Raw genomic sequence first — 22714 nt, 5'->3', positions numbered from 1 at the left:
CAGCTGTCAGATACACCTACTTTCTCTTACGTACATACACAGATCAGGCATAACATTATGACCACTTCCCCAATATTGTGTAGGTCTCCCTTGTGCCTCCAAAACAGTTGTGACTCATCAGAGAATGGACATGGGCCTTCTGAGGGTGTCCTGTGGTGTCTGGAAACAGAATGTTGTTAGTGGGGGCTTTTGAGTCCTTTGGGTTGAGGGGAGGGGCCTTTGTGGGATCTAGTGAATTTAGAGGCCAGGTCAACGCCTTGTGCTGTTCTTAACAGTTGTTCCTAAAGTGATTTTGTGTGTGTGTCTGTGTCAGGCTGCATCCTGCTGGGGATGGCTGCTGCCATCAAGGAGTGTCATTGCTATGGGGTGAGGGTGCCTGGTCTGGTCTAGGTGGGTGCTACATGTCTAAGTAACATCCACATGAATGAATGCCAGGTCCAAAGGTTTCCCAGCAGAACATTGTATTGTCACAAGATGGTCAATGTTATTTACTACTCCTGTCAGTGGTCATAATGTTGTGGCTGATTGGCGTACACAGTATACTCTACATACAGCAGCACACCACACATAAAGTAAACCGTTCATGTTCAGCCTTGTTAAGAGATTGAATGTCACCAGCTCTGATAATCAGTGCGTGGACAGAGTAGCTTTAACAGTTTCCCATTTTCTCAATCCTAATGGATTATGTTCAATCACTGGTGGATAACTGCTCAGGATGAGGTGAGGTTTAGCATCCTAAGACAGGAATGGTTAGTGATAGATAAATTCGCATTGATTACTTATTTCATCACTGTTGTTCAGACAGAGGCAGCTCAACAAATGTATTTAAGTGACCTTTAATCTTGCCAGCACCACTAGTAAGGCAATATTTCCACCTGACTATGGAATAGACAAAATATACAGAATCAGGCGATATGTCCACTGTAGCTCTCTGAAGTATTTCCTGTTTCTGCACTAGAAGCTTTATGACAGGCAGTTACCCCCGGCTGCACCAGGTGTCAGTCAGGGAAGGGTGCACTGTACTGTAGCTCAACACCTCATATCTGATTCACTCTGGTGAAGCCCAATTTTTATTTATTTATTTAAAAAAAATAAAAATAAAAAAAAATGCTGCAAAAGAGAAGCCGTCTCATGAGACATGTTGACCACAATATATCTATATCTGCTGAGTCATGTCTGACTCACGGGAGCTGCCACAGTGGCGTGGGGATACGGGAGGAATGGCCATATACACTTTTTTTTTTTTTTTTTTTTTAAACCCACAGTGCAATTATGCAAATGGAACCATTGGACTGCCTCCTGCAGTTTAGTTCCAGGACGACAGGTTATTGATCAGGAAAGAGAGAAGGAGCAGAAATGAGGAAGGATAAAAGAGAGAAGACACGAGGAGAGAGAAGAAGGTCGGGTTTAAATGGGGCATTTGTAAGGGTTTATTCTCTGCGTGTTTACAAGTCATGAGGGACACCAGTTGTTTTTATATCTTATTACAACCATGTTGCTTGTTTCTAAATACGGTAAAGAAAATGGATTTCTAAAGTGTCTTCTGTGCAGGGTAGCTGCTTCCAGTAGAGACTGTTCAAAGTTTGGATAGTGTACAAATTCCAAGGGATGACAGTAGGACGGTCAGCATGTGACAGCGTGTACTTGAAATCAATGGAAGACACTGGGTGTGAAAAATGAGTGCACGAGCTGGTTTCGGTTGCTGAACCAAATGGCACCGACTGACTCACAGAAGGGAGTGTGACCAAAACTGTTTGCTTGCCATGGCAGGCAGCCGTCCTGCAGGCAGCAGGGAATTCCGCTGCTCACGCAAACACTGCCCCCTGGTGGTTGGAAGAGATCAATACTTCACATTCACACAGGATCCTGTCGGTTCTGTGCTGAAGTAGCCGGCGAGGAGTTTTAGAAGGACGAAAAGGAGATTTATATTTATATTATGCATTGGTATTTCTCTTTTAGTTGTATTTAAAAAATGTGCATCATACTTAAGTGCTTTTATATGTGTTTTAAATTGGCTCTGCAACTAATAATCATAGATTTCAGTGAATTAGAAAATTATATTGTTTATTATCACATAAGAGAAAAAACAGCAGTGATGCAAAATTGATATTTGAGAAGCTGGAACCAAATTATATTTTGCATGTTTGCTTGAAAAATCACTCAAAATCGCAGTTTAATATTCTGTTGATCAACTAATCAGTTGCACAAACTCATCTCCTCATTTTTTGATCACTATTATAGTACTACTAATTTTATAAATACTACTAACTCCTTCTAAGTCTACTACTGTGCCTACTACAGCTAATAATAATATGAGAAGGAGACTGTCTAATGTGTAGTCAAGGTTCAATTTTTTGAATTAAATACATTTCTAATAGTCATCTCTTTCCAGAAAGGTCATTTTGACAATTTTGTCTGCAGGTATATTTTTCATGGCAGCCATTTTTACTTTTTATATAAGAAAAAGCACAGGTGAAAACTTCATTTAAAATATATTTACCACAGTGTTGATATTTAAGTGGTTAAAATGTGCTTTTCCTGCTGTGACAAGCCAAAAACGTCTGTTGTGGAAAGAAAAAAGTCTATTATGAATATGCTGTATTACTGACTGAAGGCTGAAGACTGATAAACTGGCAGCTCTCATTTTAAATCCTGGCTGTTTTTTTGTTGGTCATCCGTCTCTGTTGCATCAAGCTCTGACGCTCTGTTTTCACCATACATTTGTTTTTCTGTTCATTCTGCCCATGCTCTGCAGCTGCTGGATGCCAGGAGAACCAAGGTTTGTCCCTATGTTTGCACCACGTGCTGTGTGCACAACATAGAGTCACCTTCAGTGTGGCGTGTATTTTCAGACACCTGGCAATCCCTTTGCACCGTGCAACCTCTTCTCCTATCAATCCCGTAGCCTCCAGGGGAACTATTTTCAGCTATTCAGTCGTTACACTTGTCCCCCCATGAACAGTCGTGTGTTTACCCTTAAAAAAAAGTGATGAGTAATCATGTCAATCCGAACCCGTCTGGTGTCCCATCCTCCTGTTGTATCACAAATCCTACTGTACAATCCCAGACTGCCTGTAACGTTGGTTATGTTTTCGGTGAACAAAGCTGTTCCTGCTCCTTCGAATCCTGTGTGTGCAATTTTCTGGACGTAGATTGATCAGTGTTTCTCTCTCCCTCTCTGTTTGCTGGGACAACTTTTCAAAAGGCGAAGTTCAATCTGTGACAGAAACTTGGCCCCGACATTATTCCCTTAAACCCAGAACTAACATCCCCACAAAAAAATAAATAAAATATGATGAGTTTAATAGTTTGTGTTTTCACTTTATTTTACTGTGGACACACAAATGCCTTCCTTTATTAAACATCTGGATGGTTTGCCCCTACAGTGTAGAGATAATGTAGCTTCTGCTTATTCATTTCATATTTTTTTACCACATCCACCCATAGTGAAAGCTCATGTGGCCAATCATAAGAAGACAGTCTTTTCTGTGCTGTACTTGGACAGGCACCATTATTTGTGTCCTGGTGTCAGTGTCGGAGAGGAAAGGCTTATGGTGTTCTCCAAAATAAAATCAGGATTGATTTAATAAGTGATTGAACAACACTCATTGTATTCCTGTGTGTAATAAAACTGCAACATCTCACAGCAAACAAATAAAACAGTCCGTATAGCAGCTGTGATTTACCTCAAACTTAAGTATATTTTCTCTAAAGGAAGTCAGATGGTCACATTTTAGTCTCTCATTCTGTCATCAGTTGTTTATCCCAAGGTAAGTTGTGTGCTCCCCACACTTGACCTTCTGCAGCATTAATCCACAGAACTGTGTTCAAAAGCATTTCAGTTTATTTTTAGTTATTTATGTGTTTTGAACCCCATGTGTAGTGTTATCATGAAGACATGTCGCGTTGTGTGTTATTTCAAAAATGAGTTTCAGTAATTGTTGAGTCTCTGCGTGTGCATACGTCCATGTGTTTTTGTGTGTGCTCATCAGCATCTCCAGATGACCATCCAGGCTCTGCAGGATGAGCTGCGCACACAGCGAGACCTCAACCACCTGCTGCAGCAGGAGAGCGGGAACCGCTCCGGGTCCGATCATTTCACCACCATCGAGCTGACCGAGGAGAACTTCCGTCGCCTGCAGGCCGAGCACGACAGGCAGGCCAAGGAGCTCTTCTTGCTGAGAAAGACGCTGGAGGAGATGGAGCTGAGGATTGAAACCCAGAAACAAACCCTTGGAGCCAGAGATGAGTCCATTAAGAAGCTGCTCGAGATGCTGCAGAGCAAGGGGCTGCCTCCCGGGCCGGGCAGGATGTCTGAGGAGGAGGAACAGGAGAGAGCCAGGCGGATTGCTGAGGCAGAGGCCCAGCTCGGGCACCTGGAGGTCATTCTGGATCAAAAGGAGAAGGAGAACATCCATCTGCGAGAGGTATGCTTTGATCAGGCTCGTGTTCGTGTAGATATATGGGATTCAATGTGTTTCAGGTAAAACAGGGTGTTTTTTTGTGTTGTCGTCACTAGATGGCAGTGCAGAGTGTCACAAAATCAATACGTTCTTCTCGGCTTCCTTAGTTGTACCATATTGATTGTGTAATCCATAAAGCTGCAGAGCACAGCAGTTGCATAAAACATTTTGCATATGTAATGATGGACTTTCTATACTTCGTGTGGTCTTCTTTTTAATACTTTTGCTGTCAGTAGACATCACAATTAATCTTGCTGTACTGATGCACAGTGCTTTTCTTTAAGGAACTGCACAGACGAAATCAGCTGCACCAGGATCCAAGCAAAACCAAGGCCCTGCAGACTATCATAGAGATGAAAGTAAGAACTTGACTCACATACAATAAATACAATTTTTTGTTTGTTTGTTTAAAACCACATGCTGTGTTTGTAACTGGAATGACAGACTTTCACAGGCCACAATTGTGTTAACCACTGCATGTCTAAGCGGGGGCCTTTGCCAATGTGTATTCTGCAGAATCTATTGTTGTCATTGTGATCCTCAGCAGCTGAGTCAATCGTCAGCCCGCTCTCACATCTCTCGCACACAGACACGCAGGCACACCGCATCCGCTCACAAAGCGGCTGTTTAAACATAAACAAGAATCAATAATGCTGTTCAACATTTCGGCTATTGTGGCAGAGGCAGGAGAGGCAGCCTGCCGTGACAAACTGTAACTCGCAGGTTTCATGACAAGCGGTGACATATTTTTCTGAATAATTAGCTCTCTAACAGACTGTCTGCAAACATCACAGGCTCTATCACTTCAATCTAATTTTGCAAAGACGACTGTTGTTCAGAACAGGGAGCTGCTTTGTTTTCAGTTTTCATTCATGGTATATGCACAAAATTGTTCATTTAAATAATTTACACATACATAAAATAGCTTCACGGAAACACGAGAACAAGCGGTAGAAGAATATACAAGTTTAAAGTTTATGGGGTAATTTAAAAGGCATTCAAATACTTGGATGATATTTAAGAGAAAAGAATTGACTGCAGTTTTAGAGACCCCGCCCAACACCATCAAGATTTCTTTTAAACGTTTAGCTCTACAAAATTCAAATGCATACTCCATTTTCAACGCAGATGCAAATGTACTATGCTAATATCTACAATGCAAATTATATATATGCATATTGTTTTCCAAGGGTTAAAATGTCTCCTCAGATTGACACTTGGTGCGCAGCAGCTGGAGATAGCACTAAACATATCAGGAGCATCCAGCTACTGAACCACTGTAGACACCACCAGCCTCACTGCAGAGGCCTGACATCACTTCCTCAAAATAAATCATGACATCATCGCTGAGCTGACACAGCCCCTCTCGGTCGGCTTGATCGGCACCGTGCAGGCCGCAGCCTCCGCCGGCGTGGTCACGTGACTTCTTGGCTTTAGGATGCTGTTGATTTTCATACACCAGGCGAGGGAAGTCCCGCCTCCCCCTGTGCTGTGCAGGAAGACCCTGCATTTCTCCCCTCTCCTCTCCCCTCCTCTCCCTCTGCTGTGTTGATGCTGATGGAGGCACGAATAATCCTCCCTCCCTCTCTCCCCTACACCCACTCCCGCCCTCTCCTCCTCACTCACCAGAGACAGTGCAGAGTATATAGCCTGCCTGCTGCTACCATGGAAACAGGTGTGGTTGTTTATGACAGTGAGAGGCCAGTATGCAGAGAGATAGAGAGAAAGAGAGACATGCAGAGGCATGGAAAGAGAGATAAAGAGCAAGATATACTGACCAGGTCGATGAACCAGTGATTACATGTGGATGGAATAAAATCACTCTCCTTTGAAGGTACGATGTCTTGTGTCTATTGCAGCAATGTTAGTTCATTGATGTTCGTCTCGTAACACTGAGACCGAGGTGGGATGCAGCAGCAGCAGCAGCAGCAGCAGGGTGAAGTGCATGTACATGTGCAGCGTTCACGCATTGACGTTAACCCCTCAGATCCTTCTCCGGTAGTCCATCGTTCCCCATTGCGATACATTACCCATGTTCCTCTGCAGTGGGCTACGACTGACCCTGCTAACGGCCACAAGTTCATAAGTTCAGAGCCACTAGTAGGGAAAGAAGGAGGGACACAAAAAGAGAGAAAGACAGGAAGGACCAAGGTTGCTCTGTGCTCTGCTGGAGAGGGAGATGGACCATGGCTAATCTTAAAGACGTTGTATTATTTATTTAAAAAGCCGTGAAGCTAAAGCTGCACTCACAGTTGCAGCCCAGAGACTGGATTCTGCATTGATCTGCAAGCAACCGAGGCAAAAGCTACAGCTTGTTACTTTTTTCCCGTTCCCTCTGCACGGTTCTCTCCGGTCCTGGCTGATCTCGCCGTGCTGGATGTGCGCTCAATATTTCCCAATGGTGATTAATCCTCTGAGCTGCTGCAAGGAGCTGGGTAGAAAGCTTCTGATTTCACCGAGAGATACTGCAGTTGCTCTCAGCCAGACCAAAGAGCTTCTTCCATTCTCTCTCTAGCCTCCTGTATCTCTCTTTTCACCTTTTTTATTTCTGCCTCTCTCTGTCTTCATGCCTTTCTAGATCTTCTTTATCCCTTTTAGTCTTCTGGTCTTACCTGGACTCCTGTCTTTAGTTCAGGCTTGTTTGCAGCATGCAACTTGTGGACATGCCAGTCTGGATTTTGAGGTGTGTCTCCTCCGCGTGTTTGTGTGCAGGACACCAAAATTGCCTCTCTGGAGCGCAACATTCGAGATCTGGAGGATGAGATCCAAATGCTGAAAGCAAACGGCTTACTGAACACAGAGGACAGAGAAGAGGAGATCAAACAGATGGAGGTCTACAAGAACCACTCTAAATTTATGAAGACCAAGGTAGAGACCGCTCGCACTGTGCATGCACATGTAGAGAAACTGTGGAACTGTGGGTTAAGGTCAGAAACATAGCATGTTGTTTAGGGTACAAGCTGCCGAGAGACTGCATGAAGTCGATGTGTTACTTAAATCACCCGGAAACTGTCAACAACATGAGAGGAGCTGTTCTTTTAGGAATAGCTCCGCGTAAAGAATACCAAAAGATGACAAATTGACAAATGCACTTTAAAATTTCAATTTATTTATTTTTTCTTCTGTCATCTAACAAATACAATGTGCATTATAGTCAGAGAATGTAGAGTAAAAAGTGTATGCCTGCACACAGAGCCATGACAGCTTTGTTTCCATCAAACTGAGCTCACCTGCTTTAGTTTGCAGACCCGTCAGTGCTGATAACTGAGTTCGAGTTTTATAGTCAAGCCTCCAGCACAGCGACCTCAAATCTCTGACTGTATCTAGGTGCGTGTCTGTGCCTCCCCTGGCTCATCCTGTGTCTCTTCAGAGCATCGCCCCTGTGTTTACATACCGTTCTCTGCATTACTCGACAAGGCGCAGACCAGCCGCGGTTTTGTTATTCTATTTTTAGACCTCTTTTCATCAATCATGAATAGAGATGATGTATAATACATGATGAATGCAGGGGAGTCAGTCCCAAATGCATTTTTAATGAGAGAAAAGCGTGCTGATGAAAATAGTGCAAAAGCTGCACCGTTAACGGAGGATTTCTCCCACAGATGCATGTCCTGATGGTTGCAGCATTTACATTTGCAAATGTAGCCGGTTGGTCACGTGGTCTGTTCCGTGTGTCTGCGCAGATTGACCAGCTGAAGCAGGAGTTGTCAAAGAAGGAGTCAGAACTGCTGGCTCTGCAGACAAAGCTAGAGACCCTCAACAACCAGAACTCAGACTGCAAACAGCATATCGAGGTGCTCAAAGAGTCTCTCACTGCCAAGGAGCAACGTGCTGCCATCCTGCAAACAGAGGTAATGAAAAGCTCTCGGCTTGGTTGTACACATGCAGTAAATCAACTAAACAATACACGGCCTCCAAAAACATTTTAGTACCCTTGTAGCTAAACTGAGCAAATACTGGGCTTGTCCTGGGGCTGAGGCTTGTTACTGCAAATCATATCAGCACTTTGTTTACTTTGGGGACTTCATATTAAGTGAACTGTAACGCAGGTCACCACTAAGGAAAAGTTGTTGCACAGTGTACTGTCACAGAACATTAAATAACATCAGAAAGCTGCACTAATAAACAAACAACTGGCAAACATTACGTTTCATGGGGATAAAAGTTGGGATGAAGTACAGATTTGCTAAAAAAAGACCAGGCATTCGTTTGTGCAAGAAAGGTTATTAACTGATAGGACCAAAGGGAAACTGACAAAGAGATGAAAAGGGAAGGGAAGACTGAAGTTGAATGCAGATATGAAAGACGGTGAGGAGAAGTAAATGACATTGACCATCTTGGGACAGTATGATGTTCTGCTGGGAAACTTTTGGACCTGGCATTCACTCATGTGGATGTCACTTAGACCCCACCTAGACCAGACCAGGCACCCCCACCTCGTAGCAATGACACTCCTTGATGGCAGCAGCCATCCCCAGCAGGATGCAGCCTGACACAGACACACACACAAAAACGGTTTAGGAACAACTCAAAAAACATGAAGAACAGCACAAGGTGTTGACCTGGCCTCTAACTTCACCAAATCCCAAGAGTATCTACGGGATGATCCACAGAAGTCCCTCCCCTCAACCCATAGGACTCAAAGGGGCGCCACTAACAACATAAATGTTGCCAGACACAACAGGACACCCTCAGAAGACCCATGTCCATTCTTTGATGAGTCAAAACTGTTTTGGAGGCACAGGGGAGACCTACACAATATTAGGAAGGTGGTCATAATGTTATGTCTGGTCTGTGTATACCTCCTTTAAGGTGCTTCTGACTGTGTTGTGCTTCAGGTGGATGCTCTTCGTCTGCGTCTGGAGGAGAAAGAGTCCTTCCTGAACAAGAAAACCAAACAGCTGCAGGACCTGACGGAGGAGAAGGGTACCCTCGCTGGGGAAATCAGGGACATGAAAGACATGCTAGAAGTCAAAGAAAGGAAGATTAATGTTCTGCAGAAGAAGGTGAGAACCACTGGTGAAGAGGCAAATGCTGGAATAAATATCCAAATTACAGTCTGGAGTCACTGTTACGTCGTGTATTGACTAGCAACCAGCTGATTTGAGTGTAGGTGTATGTAATTTTACTCCAGGTGTAGTCTGAAAATTTATACTAACAGTGACACGGTGGCTTGTTTTGTCAGACTCCTGTGCTCTGGACTAAACCGGTCATTTGTGAGAGCACACAGCAAAGCGGTTACTCTCTCCATTAAGAGTGAGAGAGTGTCTCGCTCTCAGGGGGAAAGTGTCCATAGAAAGACAAGCAAGAAGATATTTCTGCCTCACTGGCTCTAGTGTGTATGCTATAAATACTCACAGAGTATTACTCCCTCTCTCGCCCTGACCTGCTCACCTGTTGTCTGTTCTTCCCCGCTTCTACAATCACACCTTCTCTCTCACCCGTCCACCTCTGTTTGTCATTGTGAGTTATCTTCCTGGTGTGGTTATTTCGTTTATATCTGTTTAGCTGTTATTTGTACATTAACAAAGCGTGATTAGTAATGCACAGCACTGTAGTTAGGGCTCAGTATTTCTCACAGAAAGCAGAACATCTTCCTTTTTCTATACTTTTCTTCCTGAAACTGAAAATGCTCTGCTGTAAAGCCCCAGCTCATTTCAGACTCCGAACACGACGTTGTCTGTTCAGAGTGTTAATCTTCAAAGACTTCACCAAGTCCAACTATTACGCCAACTTTAAATACAGCTCTGGTTTTAAGATTAAACCATTTACCTCTCCTGTTTTTATTCCTTCTCGTGTCTCACACCACATCCTCCCGTTCTCCTTCTTGCTGAGTCAGATTGAGAACCTGCAGGAGCAGCTGCGGGACAAAGACAAGCAACTGGGGAACCTGAAGGACAGGGTCAAGTCTCTGCAGACCGACTCCAGTAACACAGACACTGCCCTGGCCACCCTGGAGGAGGCGCTGTCAGAGAAGGTAGAGCCCAGCACTGCAGCATTAGGGTGGATGCAACGATGCCAACACAACTTAATCATGTCTCTTTTGTGCAACTGCTGACGTTGATTAGGGTCGACTTAAGCCTGGATTTATAAAACTACCTAAAGTTGTTTTTTAACTTCGAGGAACAGTTAAATTAGCCGAGTTTAGAACTGTTTCCACCTTTTCCTGTAACTTACCTGCCTGTCATATATTCATATGCAGAGTACAGGCATGCTAGTGGTGTAGGGTTGTTGTTAGGGGGTTTCTCTCTTGAGTTGGTGAAGAGTAGATCCTCCAGACAGATGTGGACAGATGTGAGCGCAGACCCAGTGAGACGTGTCTTAACAATACATTCACTGAAACAATATGTATAATCCAGTAAAATGTAGGTTTTAATCCACAAGTTGCATTTGATGCTTATTACATTCCCGCTCTAGTGTTGTTTTGTTTTATTTCCAGTCGGGCGAGTATTTAATACTCATTTAATGAAAAAAACAACAGCAACATCAGAATATCACTGGGGTGGAAATTTGAAAATGGTGCAGTGTGTAGGGAGGCCTGGCATCTCTCGATTTTACATTTTATTTTTTGAATCTAATTTCTTATTCACTGTTTCATATAGATATTATTGTTGTATGTTGCATATTATCATATTAGTTTGACCTTAATGTCATTGTTAGCTGTTTCAAGAGACTAAAGAATGAACAGATCTGATTGGTTACTTTGAACTTGCATCGATTATGAGATCGCTTGAAGGCTGCACTTCAAGTACGTTGTTTGCTATTCCTACGTTAAATCAGTCTAAATATTGACTGTAGTTATTCAGTCATACAGTACATGTTTCATTCAGTTCTTTTGTGTGTAATAGGAGAGGATTATAGAGCGCTTAAAGGACCAAAGGGAGCGGGAAGACAGAGAACGTCTGGAAGAGGTGGACTCCTATAAGAAGGAGAACAAGGACCTGAAGGAGAAGGTCAACAGCCTGCAGATAGAATTAACAGAGAAAGAGGTCAGTGTGATGCCGAAGGACTGCGTCCACATGCCGTGCCTTTGTGTTTCTCTACTGTACTGCAGAGTATGCACCACGCGTCTCTGTATGCACTGTACGCCATATTTTAAGCCTCTTTCACAGCTGGACCTTTATGTGACATTTAAGCAGTCATCTCTAGCAGTGAGGCCTAGTTTACACCTGTGCCTGGTTTAAACCTCTGCTAAGCTCCTGTTCTGTCGCTCCACCCCGCAGTCCAGCCTCATCGATCTTAAAGAGCACGCCTCGTCGTTGGCGTCCTCCGGCCTCAAGAAGGACTCGAAGCTCAAGTCGCTGGAGATCGCCATCGAGCAGAAAAAGGAGGAATGTAGTAAGTTGGAGACGCAGTTGCAAAAGGTAAGTCTCTCCGTGCAGGCTCAGCCATCAGCACTGTGTGACATGCAGGTTTTATTTTTAGATTTAATAAAACAGGTAATTCACAATATTGAATTTGCTTTTATGTTTATTTTAGTGTTAACGGCAACACATTTCAGCAAGCTTTTTTAGAAGAAAGAATTCAAAAATTAGATTATATAACAGTCTTACACATCATCAGTTATATAACTCATATAAAATATTTACACATTTTTACTTGTATTGTAGTTTTCACAGTCATTCCTCCTAATATATTCATTTGAAAGCTCTAAGCGGCAAAGATGCTGTAAAGTCAGGGCAAAAAAATAAATTAAAAAGCAGCTATCATAGCAATATTAATATATTTTCACAGGTTAAATATAAAAAATAATCTCACTGCAAGGTTCATCTAGTAACAGCTATGATTTTTATCGAGCTTTTGATTGTATCACACAATCTCTATTAAAAGTCTACATCTAAACACGTGACGTGACAGCTAAGCAGCTTCATTTTCTGGGAAAGACTGTGTTTTTAGGACTGAAAGCTCTAAAGCAGCTGTTACCTGGACCCCGTGTCGACCCTGTTTTGCTGTTTTCAGTTGTTGCTGTCGTGATGAACAGTTTGAGACTCAGTCCGCGGACTATTTAAAAAAAGATTTAGCTCAAAACTGCTCATTTTGGCAGCTGAATGTTCAGTGAAAATATAAATGTCTCCTTGACCCGAACTGTTGAGCGCTCCTCTGCACTGACTGCAGACTGCGGAGACGTCCTCATTAGCTGCCCTGAACTGTAGATAAGGAGCCAGAGCTGCGTGTCCACTGTGAAGAAAGGAATTAGCGCTTAGTGTGAGCCACTCGAATGGAGACAATTAAGTAGCTACAGACTACAGGAAAAGAAAAATAAATTGGCTGAATTTATTTTCTATGCTCAAGAATGTGTTCCTGCTATCCTGGCATCATATTTTCGTGGAGGATAATTCTGAAAGGAAGGAAATATAAAGATATATAGATATAAAAACAAAATAACAAGAGATACAATTTAAAGACAGGATTTTGTGTCTGTATAAACTCAACTCTACAGGGCAACTGAGCTGGCCTTATATGAAACACAGCTGATTAGCATAACGGCTAGCATCATCGTCTTCCCCTGCAATTCTTTGTGAGGGTGCAGCAAGGAGCGAACAGTCCATTAAATACCACTCTTCACCTTCTCCTTCTCCATAATCACAGACTATTCCTGTTGTCTGTTCCTCTGCATTTGTCCCCATTGTGCTGCTGTTAACCTGTAACAACATGTGCTGTACTTAGAATACGGTATTTACCTGTCAAACATGTGTTGCAACGTGTCTGATCCTGCTGTTCTCTCCTCCGGCTCAAACTAAATCCTAACATTTGCTCTCCTGCGACCCTTCCCCTCCTTCCCCTCCCCTCATGTCCCTTCCTCAACTTTGCAATGTAGCAAGCTGAGCAGCTATTCAGTCACGTGAACAATCCTGTAAGTCCCTCTCCTGAGCTCTCTCAGGCACATATTGAAAGCATGAGGACACTGGTGACTTCTTTGAAACATGCTAGATGGTGATCATGTCAAACCCCCAGCACAGGTTCTGCTTTCACCCACCCACATGCATGTCGCTCATTGCCCTGTACTGATATAATGAGCTTTACATACTGCACTCAGAGTGCCGTGCAACGTACTCTTTCTTCAGCTGTTTGTGTTTGTGACAAAACTGTGATGAAACTGGTGCTACATGTACAGCATTGGAGGCTTATTTTGCTAGCTGGAATTTGCGCATTTGGCTAAAGCTAATTCAGCAATCTATTTAAAGTATTCATATATAACTATACTGCAGTAAAACCCTACTACCTTCATGAAGGTTATCATGAAATGTTTCTTTTTAAATCGTTTCAGAGAGGAGTTGCTATTACATTATATAGCATTACACAGAGAATTGTTTCTGTTATTTAGTCTAGCACCCAATGAGATGACAAAATAATAGAAAAAAACTGTTAGTGCTGTGCCACGCACAACTTTGAAGCCATAATAATTACCAGTACTCCACTGAGACGCCTATCTAAAGCAGTTTCAACAACACAGGACTGTTGTATTAAACTGTCCTAGTTTTAGCTTGTTGGACCTTTGAGGAGTTTAAACTCGTGGCTTTATCTGTAGTTTAACTACAGTGTGTTTGTCTTATTTTCTCACACTGATGAGTAATAAGTATAATTATAAAGCATTTAGTCTTTGTGTTACAACGGAAAAAATCACAGAAACTATTCTGCTTTTCCCACGAGGACCTGTCACCGAGGTCCTGCTAAACATTAGCCTCCTCAAATATACATTTGTTGCTGGCTATGGCAGGATTGCATTCTGTCTATTTAAGAACCTGAGTAAATATCCTAATGAAGCTTTAAATTATTTTAATATCAATTACAAATGATAAAATACTGATGTTTGTCCTCTTGAGCCACTGAAATGCATTTTGTGGAGCTTGGTTAAATTACAAGTTAACTGATTTTTGCTAAACAAATATGAAAAACACAATAAATAATACCAAAAAAAAAAAAAAAAAGAAAAATAGAAAAAGTCATGGAAATGCAGTGTATATCCTAAAGTGACCCCCAAACACATCGCTCCACCCTTCTGTAGAATAATGCTCAGTGCCAGTAAGGCTCTCCTTTAGGGCTTTTTAATAAACGTCATACACCTCTACAGTGATTAGTGCCTCTTAAATGAAGAAAAATCACTAAAAATAACCCTATTGGTCGTTCCTCATGCTTAAAATATGAAACTTAAAACAGATTCACTTGGTCGTTCTTGCTTCTCCTTCTCCATCCTCTTGACTGACAATTGCAAAGACTGTGCAGCTTCGTTGGGTTTGCATGACTTGGTCGACCGTGTTGCATGTCGTCAGTGTCCGTGTTGCCACGCTTCTCTCTTGGCTCAGTGTGGTGCGGTTGGTTAGCCGAGGTATCAGTCGTGGTTTGGCGAACGCCGCAGTGTTTTTGGTGGATGGCTCCTGTATAGCTCTGCGACGTGTTGACATGTGTGGCTGCGTATTGTTTCCGGGGTGATGTGCACCGCTGTGATGTAATTCATGGAGAGTTACAAACTGTTGCAATAGGGACGAGACTCAAACCTGAAAACCAGAGAGACAGAAGCATTGTCTAGAGTTTAACTGCCACTGATTTATTTTTTTTCTTGCTGTATAAACACAAAGCAAGCACACAGCATCACACATACACAGTCCTGTATTCTGCATACTCACCCGGTGTGTGTGACGTGACTGCGATTCTCAGAGGGCTCTTTAAATGGAGCTAAATAATAGCTCTGTTAAAGCTAATGAGCCAGCACCAGTAATGATGCACTTGTCCACAACATTTTACTCAGCTTTATTCATTCAGAAAGACAGGGAGAGAGCAAGGGAAGTAGATAACATAAAGCACTGACGGACTGCAATCTACTGTATGTATCTCTCTGTCGTGGGCAGTGAAACATTCTGTGCTGCACTGCATGGTTGTGTTGACTTTGTGACTTCAACTGAGTGCTTCAACGGCTTGTGTGCGTGTGTTTGTTCGCGTCCTTTCTCTTCGGGGCGTGTCCACGCAGAAGGCCCACGAGGTGGAGCAGCAGTCGGGCTCCAGGGGGAACCCGGATTACGTGGACCGGGTGAAGCTGCTGGAGAAGGAGGTGAGCTACTACAAGGACGAAACCAACAAGGCTCAGGCGGAGGTGGAGAGGCTTCTGGACATCCTGCGAGAGGTGGAGACGGAAAAGAATGACAAGGACAAGAAGATCGCTGAGTTGGAAAGGTAACTTAACTGCGACTGTGTAAAGAAGTTAGTTAAAGCTTTCCGTTTGACCTGCACTGATTTAATTTAATTATTCCCTTTTGTCTTACATTATATATATATATATTATAGTTGTGTAGGTCTATGTTGTGTTAGCATCACAAAAAAAATAATATTTCCCCTTCAAAGAAAACAGTTTCCTCTGTAATTTTACCCTCTGATGCGTTTATCTTGTGGCGAGGGACCCTGAGCAGTTTATTGTCGCTCTTGGCGGATGTGTTTGTCGGCTTTAATGTCTCCATGTTGTGTGCTTCACATTTTAATTGAACATTCTATCGGTGTGCTGTCATTTTCATTTTATGTATGACATCCTGAGGGCGTCGGCACATCGGATCCGGTCTTGGTCTTGGATAATACGCTATATTCCATATATTTATACACTTTCCAATGGACAGTGCTTGTAGTCGCGCACTGAGAGACAGCAGAAAGCTCTCTGTAGAATTTGTGACACCGTGTTACGTGTGATATGTGAGCACAGAGTGGCACTCAGTCACACACTGATGGAAGAGGTCAAACTGATGTCAGTTAATGGGCGCCATTAATAAAACAGGTGGCCTCCTCAGCTCTTGGCTCACTGCTTAGATAGTCTAGAGTTTCCCCTGTAGAACCAGCTTTGCACCTTGGGTTTGGCTGATGGAGGAGATTCTCGTCATTTGGAGGGAGAGTCACACATGAGCAAACTGCCAAACACAGCCCTTCTCCCCTGAAACTGTCAGAGTCCAAGTACGACCACTTAAACAAACCAGCTAAACATTCCCTTCCCAGCTAGTGATAGGGGCCGCTTTGGTGAGTGTCATGCCAATTTGTTTAGTTGTGTTTTATTAATTGAGTGTTCTTGTCCTTTTTTTTTTTGCCATCTTTACCCACTTTTTTCCATCCTGTTTTCCTTCTCTACCTTCTATATCACGCCCACCTCTCCCTTTCTTTACCCTCCGCCGTTGGTCACACTTTCAACCTCGGCCTCGGACCTCCCTTTTGTTCCTTTCTCCAACCCGATTCTCCAATCTCTCCATCTCCCTCGCCACTCTTTCTCTATTGTGCCCCACCTCGCCACACCACCCCAGCCCCCCTCCCTCTGCCCCTCGCCCCACCCCTCGTCCCGGTGGCAGAGCTCCCCCTGACCCGCTCCCTTCTGTGTCCGCTGCTCCCCAGCAGATAGGGGGCATGGTGTGGGATTTCCTGGGAAAGTGAGTGCTCTGCCCTGGCACTTGAGCTCGGCTGCGTGGTTTAAGTCTCCGACTGCGACTGCCGCAACTGCATCCGGTTTCACCTCTGTGCCTGGGTTTGCCTGCTGTCTGAAGGGTTCAGAGATCTTTGCGTCAGAGTCACACGTCGTTGCTTGAGCACCTGAAGCAAAGATCCCTGGATTCGTGCTTGCTTTCATTTAGCATGTGTTTGCTTTTCGTTCAACTGTCTGCATCTGTGCAGTGAATGGGTTTTGATCAGCCTGTGGCATCCCGTGTGTGAAAGAGAGAGAGAAAGAGTTTTAACTGTTTATTTAAATGTTTATTTTTCAAACTGCATGTAGCTGCCATCTTTAATAGCCTACCTATCTGTGCACTGAGGACAAAACAAAGAAATAAGTCACATATCACAAATCAGGAAGTGAAACATTAAATGTGGAAAGTAATTAATTGCACAGTTGTGACTAAAATATGTCTCAGTGTTATAATTAAATGTGAAGTTCAAACCTTAAACTTTGAGGTTTGAACTTATAAGCCCTCTTAAGTGAAATACATCAGGTCATAGTTAATCAAATATATGTCTACACAGGCATATATTTTGTAGTATTCCTTTCATTTTCTGAACAGCACATGTTATGTCTCTCTTTTGTTCCTGTTGTGTCCTGTCTCTGTATAGATGCATGGTTAAGTCACAGTTTAAATTCAGTCACACCAAGAGTTTAGGAAACCAGGAACCAAAATGTGCAACTTTGAATGGAAAAAGCTGTAGATACTGTAAATATTTAATTCTATTAGCATCCTCTTTCCCTATGTAGAACTTGGTGTGAACTGCTACTGCTTCTTCTTTTCTCGATTTATTTGAAGTTACTGTATGTGCTCCTTGTGTCCTTTGTTGAAATAGCTTGCTCGCTTATAGACTTGCAGAAGCACACACCATTTTTATGTCTTTTTGTGGCGCTGGCTGTTTGCAGTAGCTCATCATATAGGAAGTGTCTGTCCTTAAAGCTGAGGCCTCCTCCTGCCGTGAGCACGCTTCCCCTTCTTATTCCAGCCACCCATCTGCCCGCCTCACCCCACATCACCCTCTCTAACTCAGTCACCCTTGCACCTTCGGGTAGTCTTTTTCTTCCCAATAACTCTTCCCAATAACATCACCTTGACGGCCCCTCTTTTCTCGAGTGGTCTCCTTCCAGCACCTTCCTGCTCTCCCTCCCAACCTGCCCCACCTGCCCTGCCTAGCTTGCTCTACCAGACACTAAGGGAAATGCTCATCCTAGTGGCCTGCATGAATAGGGCTGCTGTGCTCCAGGTCCACCTGCGCTCAGGTGCTGTAGTAGGTAGGGTCTGGACTGAAACCTCGGTCCTGAGGCGTGTCAGTTCAGTCGGATTTCGTCTGTCTGAACAACCCCGCATCCATAACTGAATCTCCCACCAGCTCACTCCTTCTCACGCACTTGATCAAACCACTGTTGGCTCCCCCACCTTTTGCTCTGCACTCAGACCTGTCCTCCCTCCCCTCTTCTTTTGCTAACTTTTGCCTGTCTGACTGCATGTCTGCCACCCCCAGGCTTGGCAGCAGATGCACATAGTTCCGTGTTTTCAGACAAGGTGCATCCTGCATTCGCTGTGTCAGGCTGCAGAGCAGCGGCTGTCACAGGCTCCTCTGTGATCTCCCATGTTTTTTGACTATGAACACAGCGTGATCTCTTCTGGGTTCACTCTATTGTTTTCTCGTGAACCTTTCTTTATGTTTTAACGTCTCTTCTTCTTTTTTTTTTTTTAACTTTTTTTCCTGTGTGTGCTCTTGTCTCCTGCTTCTTCACTTGTCCCATTGTCCCCTTCTGTTCTACCTTTTCCTGTCCCCATCTGCAGTTTAGCTCCTAGGTAAGTAATGCCCCTGCTCCCATTTCATCCCCCATCTCTACCTATGCCCATCCCACCTCTGGTGTTTAAACCCGTGAGTTATCTCAGCAATGCCATGTTAACATAAAGCTATCAGTTCGTCTGTGATGCTCATGCCTTGATCTCATGACTGATACTATTTTGAAACATGATTCATTCAAGATGCACTTTCCATGATCGCCCATTACTCTGTACTTGTTCGGCTTGTTTGTGTTTCATGTTCTTGTCTTAATATTGTCCCTAATAATGTCTCCCTATCCACGTAACTCAAGAATGTACTTTGTATTTCTTAATTGTACTGTAACTACAGAATACATAGAAATAAAGAAGAACAAATAAATGATAGGAAGGGAAACACTCTCATGTTGTTGCGGTTCTACAGACAAGGAGGCAAAGATCAGACCAAAAAGGGTCCAAACATCAAATTGGGAGCACAAGGAGACAAGAAAGGTTTAGGACAGGACCCTCGTAAGGACAGCTCCATCGACGGCGGCCACCATTCAAAGGTGAGGAGAAATATTTACCACTGATTACGCGTGGTTACGTACTACTATGGCCAATGTGTCTATAACGTGTCTGTGTGTCGTTTGTGTGTTTCCACATGGCGCTGTCAGTTGGAGGAGCTGATGAACACGCTGGAAAGGACGAGGCAGGAGCTGGACGCCACCAAGCAGCGTCTGTCCTCCACGCAGCAGTCCTTGCAGGAGAGAGACTCCCACCTCACCAACATGAGGCAGGAACGCAGGAAACAGCTGGAGGAGATCCTTGAAATGAAGTGAGTGTTGCTGTGAGATCGGATATTAGCCTAACAAAGACATCTTCCGCTACCACTGTTTCTGACGGAGCCGCGGCTTAATTTGTTGTATGAAAATGCAATCAAGTTTCTCCAGCAAAATATTAAATATATATAGTATATACAAAAAAGGTTGAGCCATACCGGCGGGGCATAGGGGAGTTTAAAATTCATCTTATCCTGTACAACGACAACGACGTGTAGTTTAATTCTCAAAGAATAGTTTTGACATTTAATTTAATATGGAGAAATACATTTGGAAATACTCCTCTTGACTTCCTAATGTCATTCCATGTCATTTTCCCATCTGTTTTTAGTCTTTATGCTAAGCTGACCAGCTGCTGTCCATGACTACTGGCTAAAAGATATAAGACTGACATATTGTATATTTCCCAAAATGCACCCTTGACTCTCAGAGTGATAAATAGAGCCTATGTTGTTTGTCTGATTGTACGTTTTTAACAAACCAGTCAGATTTTTTGAGTGCCTGATCACCGTCTGGCTCCTTGAAAATTGGACCCTGACTAAAAGTACTTTTTATTGCCCACATTGACATCAATGCAGCTTAATCTTTTTTTAAAATATCATCTCGTAGTAATGTGTTTTGTGCTGAGTGTGTGATGTTGTTTTCCTTGCAGACAACAAGCTCTCCTTGCAGCCATCAGTGAGAAAGATGCTAATATTGCTCTGCTGGAACTGTCTGCCTCCAATAAAAAGAAGACCCAGGAGGAGGTGATGGCCCTTAAGAGGGAACGGGACAAACTGATGCACCAGCTCAAACAACACGTAAGTACTGCAGCAAAATGTCATGAATATGTTTCTCGGCGCTGTCGCCGGTTGCCGGGAAATGCTGATCAAACTGAAAACTATAGCTGCACGAGGCACCTAGCCATTTTTCCCATTTCATCTGTGGGTTAGTCACGGGCACGCAGTGCTACTTAGCAAGTTCAGTTCTGGCATTTTCCCCAAATGTGGTGTCTTGTTTTACTGCATGAGTCAGAGCTGTTTTTATGTCTTTTGGGGGAAACTCAGTTTATTCAGAGCCTAGATCTATCAACTTAGATCTCACAGCAGACATGGCCTCCTTGTGTCTTTGAAAGTTGTCTTATGTTTCTGGCACATACTGCTAATTTATATTTAACATGATGTAAGTTAACTCCTCTGGCGGCTCTTATTATTTATTTACATTTCTTTATTTAATATGGAATATGTATGACGATGTGTATATGCAGGCAAACGTTTTATTGTGAAGAGCAACTGTGGTTGTGAGTAGACACATACCAGTGCTTACCGATATAGTATTTTCATTCATGTTGTGTCCAAGGGTTATAGGATACTATTGCTGTCACGCTGAACGTACACTAAATACGTACATAAACCTATGTGATGGTCAGCTTATATAAAAGATAGAAAAGTGTACATAATCCAGGAAGTGTGTGGTTTTCCTTCAGACCACAGATTGTCTGTTTTACAGTTTTAGATGCATATTTGCATAGAGCCAAGCTTTTTTTTATCCTGTTTACCTTAATTATGTATTTGCAAGGTTAGTGCATTGAACTTTATTCTACTGTGTCACTGTTTAACATGAAGCATAATGTTTTTTAAAACACTGCAGATCATCGTGCACATACATTTCCTTTTTTTACAGACGCAAAGCAGAATGAAGCTGATAGCTGACAACTACGAAGACGTCGATCAATATCATCCACACGCTCCCCACCACCCCCAACCTCAGCCCCCACATGCTCAGCCTCAGCCCCAACCACAGTACCCCCACCCTCCCCACGCCCAGCAGACTCCCTATCCACATGCCGCGCATCAGCAGCATCCGCAGCATCCTCAGCATCAGCAGCATCAGCAGCATCAGCAGCATCCGCAGCACATGCAGCACCCGCAGCACCCGCAAGCCCCCCAGCAGCACCCGCACCCTCAGCAGCCACAGCCGCAGTACCCTCACCCCTCCCACCCGCAGCACCCACAGCACACGCAACCCCCTCCGCAGCACCAACAGCACCCACGCCTCCCACAGCCCCAGCACCCCCACGCACAGCACCCCCAGCATCCACCACAGCACCCACACGGACATGCCCCGCCGCAGCACCCTCACCCTCAGCACCCGCACGGCACTCCCCAGCAAGGGCCGCACCCCCAACACCCACACCCCCAGCACCCGCAGCACCCTCAGCACCCGCACCATGCCCAGCACCCACGTCACCCGTCGCCCCACCATCGTGGAGGACCGGCCCGAGGACCCCCACATGCTGGACACCGCCCTTCCCCAGACCAGGTTAGATGTCTCCCATAACATTTCTGTCCCTAAATGCAATTTAATGTGCCGCTTCAAAGGTCCACACTAAAACAATAATGATAAATGATTGTCACCAAATATTTGCAATGAAAACTAAGGGCTCTTTCTAGCTCATATTCAGTAAATCGTGTTGCAGCTGCATGTTGTAAACTTTTCCCAAAAGCTCCAACTACTTTGAAACCGTATCTGTTAGAGGATACATTATACATTGATGTCTTCCCTGATGCTCACTTTTAACCATGCTTCTTTTATTGTCACATTGCCTAATGTGGCAGTAACATCTTTTGAACCCCACTTACTGAAGTTTCTGTCTACCTTCTTCTCTTCATGCGTAACACTGCCACCACCAGGATGATGAGGAGGGCATATGGGCATAATCCTAGCTGTGACAACCAAAGCTCTAATGTTGTTTTGAGGGTGAGCTTTAATAAGCCTTTCCCACTTTTATTTCTGTCCGACTGCACTGTCTGCTATGTTTTGTGACTAACTATACAACAACTTATCTCATGAAGTCTCTCACATTTTCTCGTTTCTCAGATGAGTCAGTGACTACTGGACAAGGACAGCCATGCCATGATGTTGAAACACTACCAGAATAAACATTTATTACCTCCACTCAATCAGTACTCAGCAATGGGACCTTTGATTTTTGTTGTTTTTCGGGAAGGAGGGAGGGAGGGAGGGAGGGAGGAGGGGCCACTCAGGTGTGCAGGTCACGCATGGAGACTGACAGCTAAGCAGGTAATTTCACCTAGTGCAATGAGTAACACCGCACAAAAAGAGATTATGAAGTGATCTGAAGCTTACTGTCTTCTTCTTCGTTTTCCGCTAAAGGTGATGTGGGACCTCTTCTTTG

The 22714-nt window shown here is 43.8% G+C and overlaps 1 protein-coding gene across 1 annotated transcript in view; it reads left to right on the top strand.

The window, feature by feature from the left end:
* The window catches only part of erc2 (ELKS/RAB6-interacting/CAST family member 2), a gene marked incomplete at both ends in the record, with an annotated part of 28350 nt that extends 6115 nt beyond the window's left edge, over positions 1 to 22235 (top strand). The window contains 16 exons of the mRNA XM_084542923.1: positions 3993 to 4427; positions 4748 to 4822; positions 7176 to 7331; positions 8147 to 8314; positions 9302 to 9469; positions 10303 to 10440; positions 11312 to 11452; positions 11687 to 11827; positions 15430 to 15632; positions 16736 to 16858; positions 18728 to 18739; positions 19140 to 19263; positions 19372 to 19532; positions 20189 to 20336; positions 21199 to 21837; positions 22209 to 22235. Of these exons, the coding sequence (XP_084399049.1) occupies positions 3993 to 4427; positions 4748 to 4822; positions 7176 to 7331; positions 8147 to 8314; positions 9302 to 9469; positions 10303 to 10440; positions 11312 to 11452; positions 11687 to 11827; positions 15430 to 15632; positions 16736 to 16858; positions 18728 to 18739; positions 19140 to 19263; positions 19372 to 19532; positions 20189 to 20336; positions 21199 to 21837; positions 22209 to 22235 (2859 nt within the window). The remainder of the gene's footprint in view (positions 1 to 3992; positions 4428 to 4747; positions 4823 to 7175; positions 7332 to 8146; positions 8315 to 9301; positions 9470 to 10302; positions 10441 to 11311; positions 11453 to 11686; positions 11828 to 15429; positions 15633 to 16735; positions 16859 to 18727; positions 18740 to 19139; positions 19264 to 19371; positions 19533 to 20188; positions 20337 to 21198; positions 21838 to 22208) is intronic.
* Between the last annotated feature and the right edge of the window lie 479 nt (positions 22236 to 22714).

The sequence above is a fragment of the Chelon labrosus genome (genome assembly GCF_963514085.1).
Source record: "Chelon labrosus genome assembly, chromosome: 4".
Taxonomy (NCBI): domain Eukaryota; kingdom Metazoa; phylum Chordata; class Actinopteri; order Mugiliformes; family Mugilidae; genus Chelon; species Chelon labrosus.
Note: the sequence above shows the minus strand (reverse complement) of the source record. Positions and strands in the feature narration are given on the sequence as shown.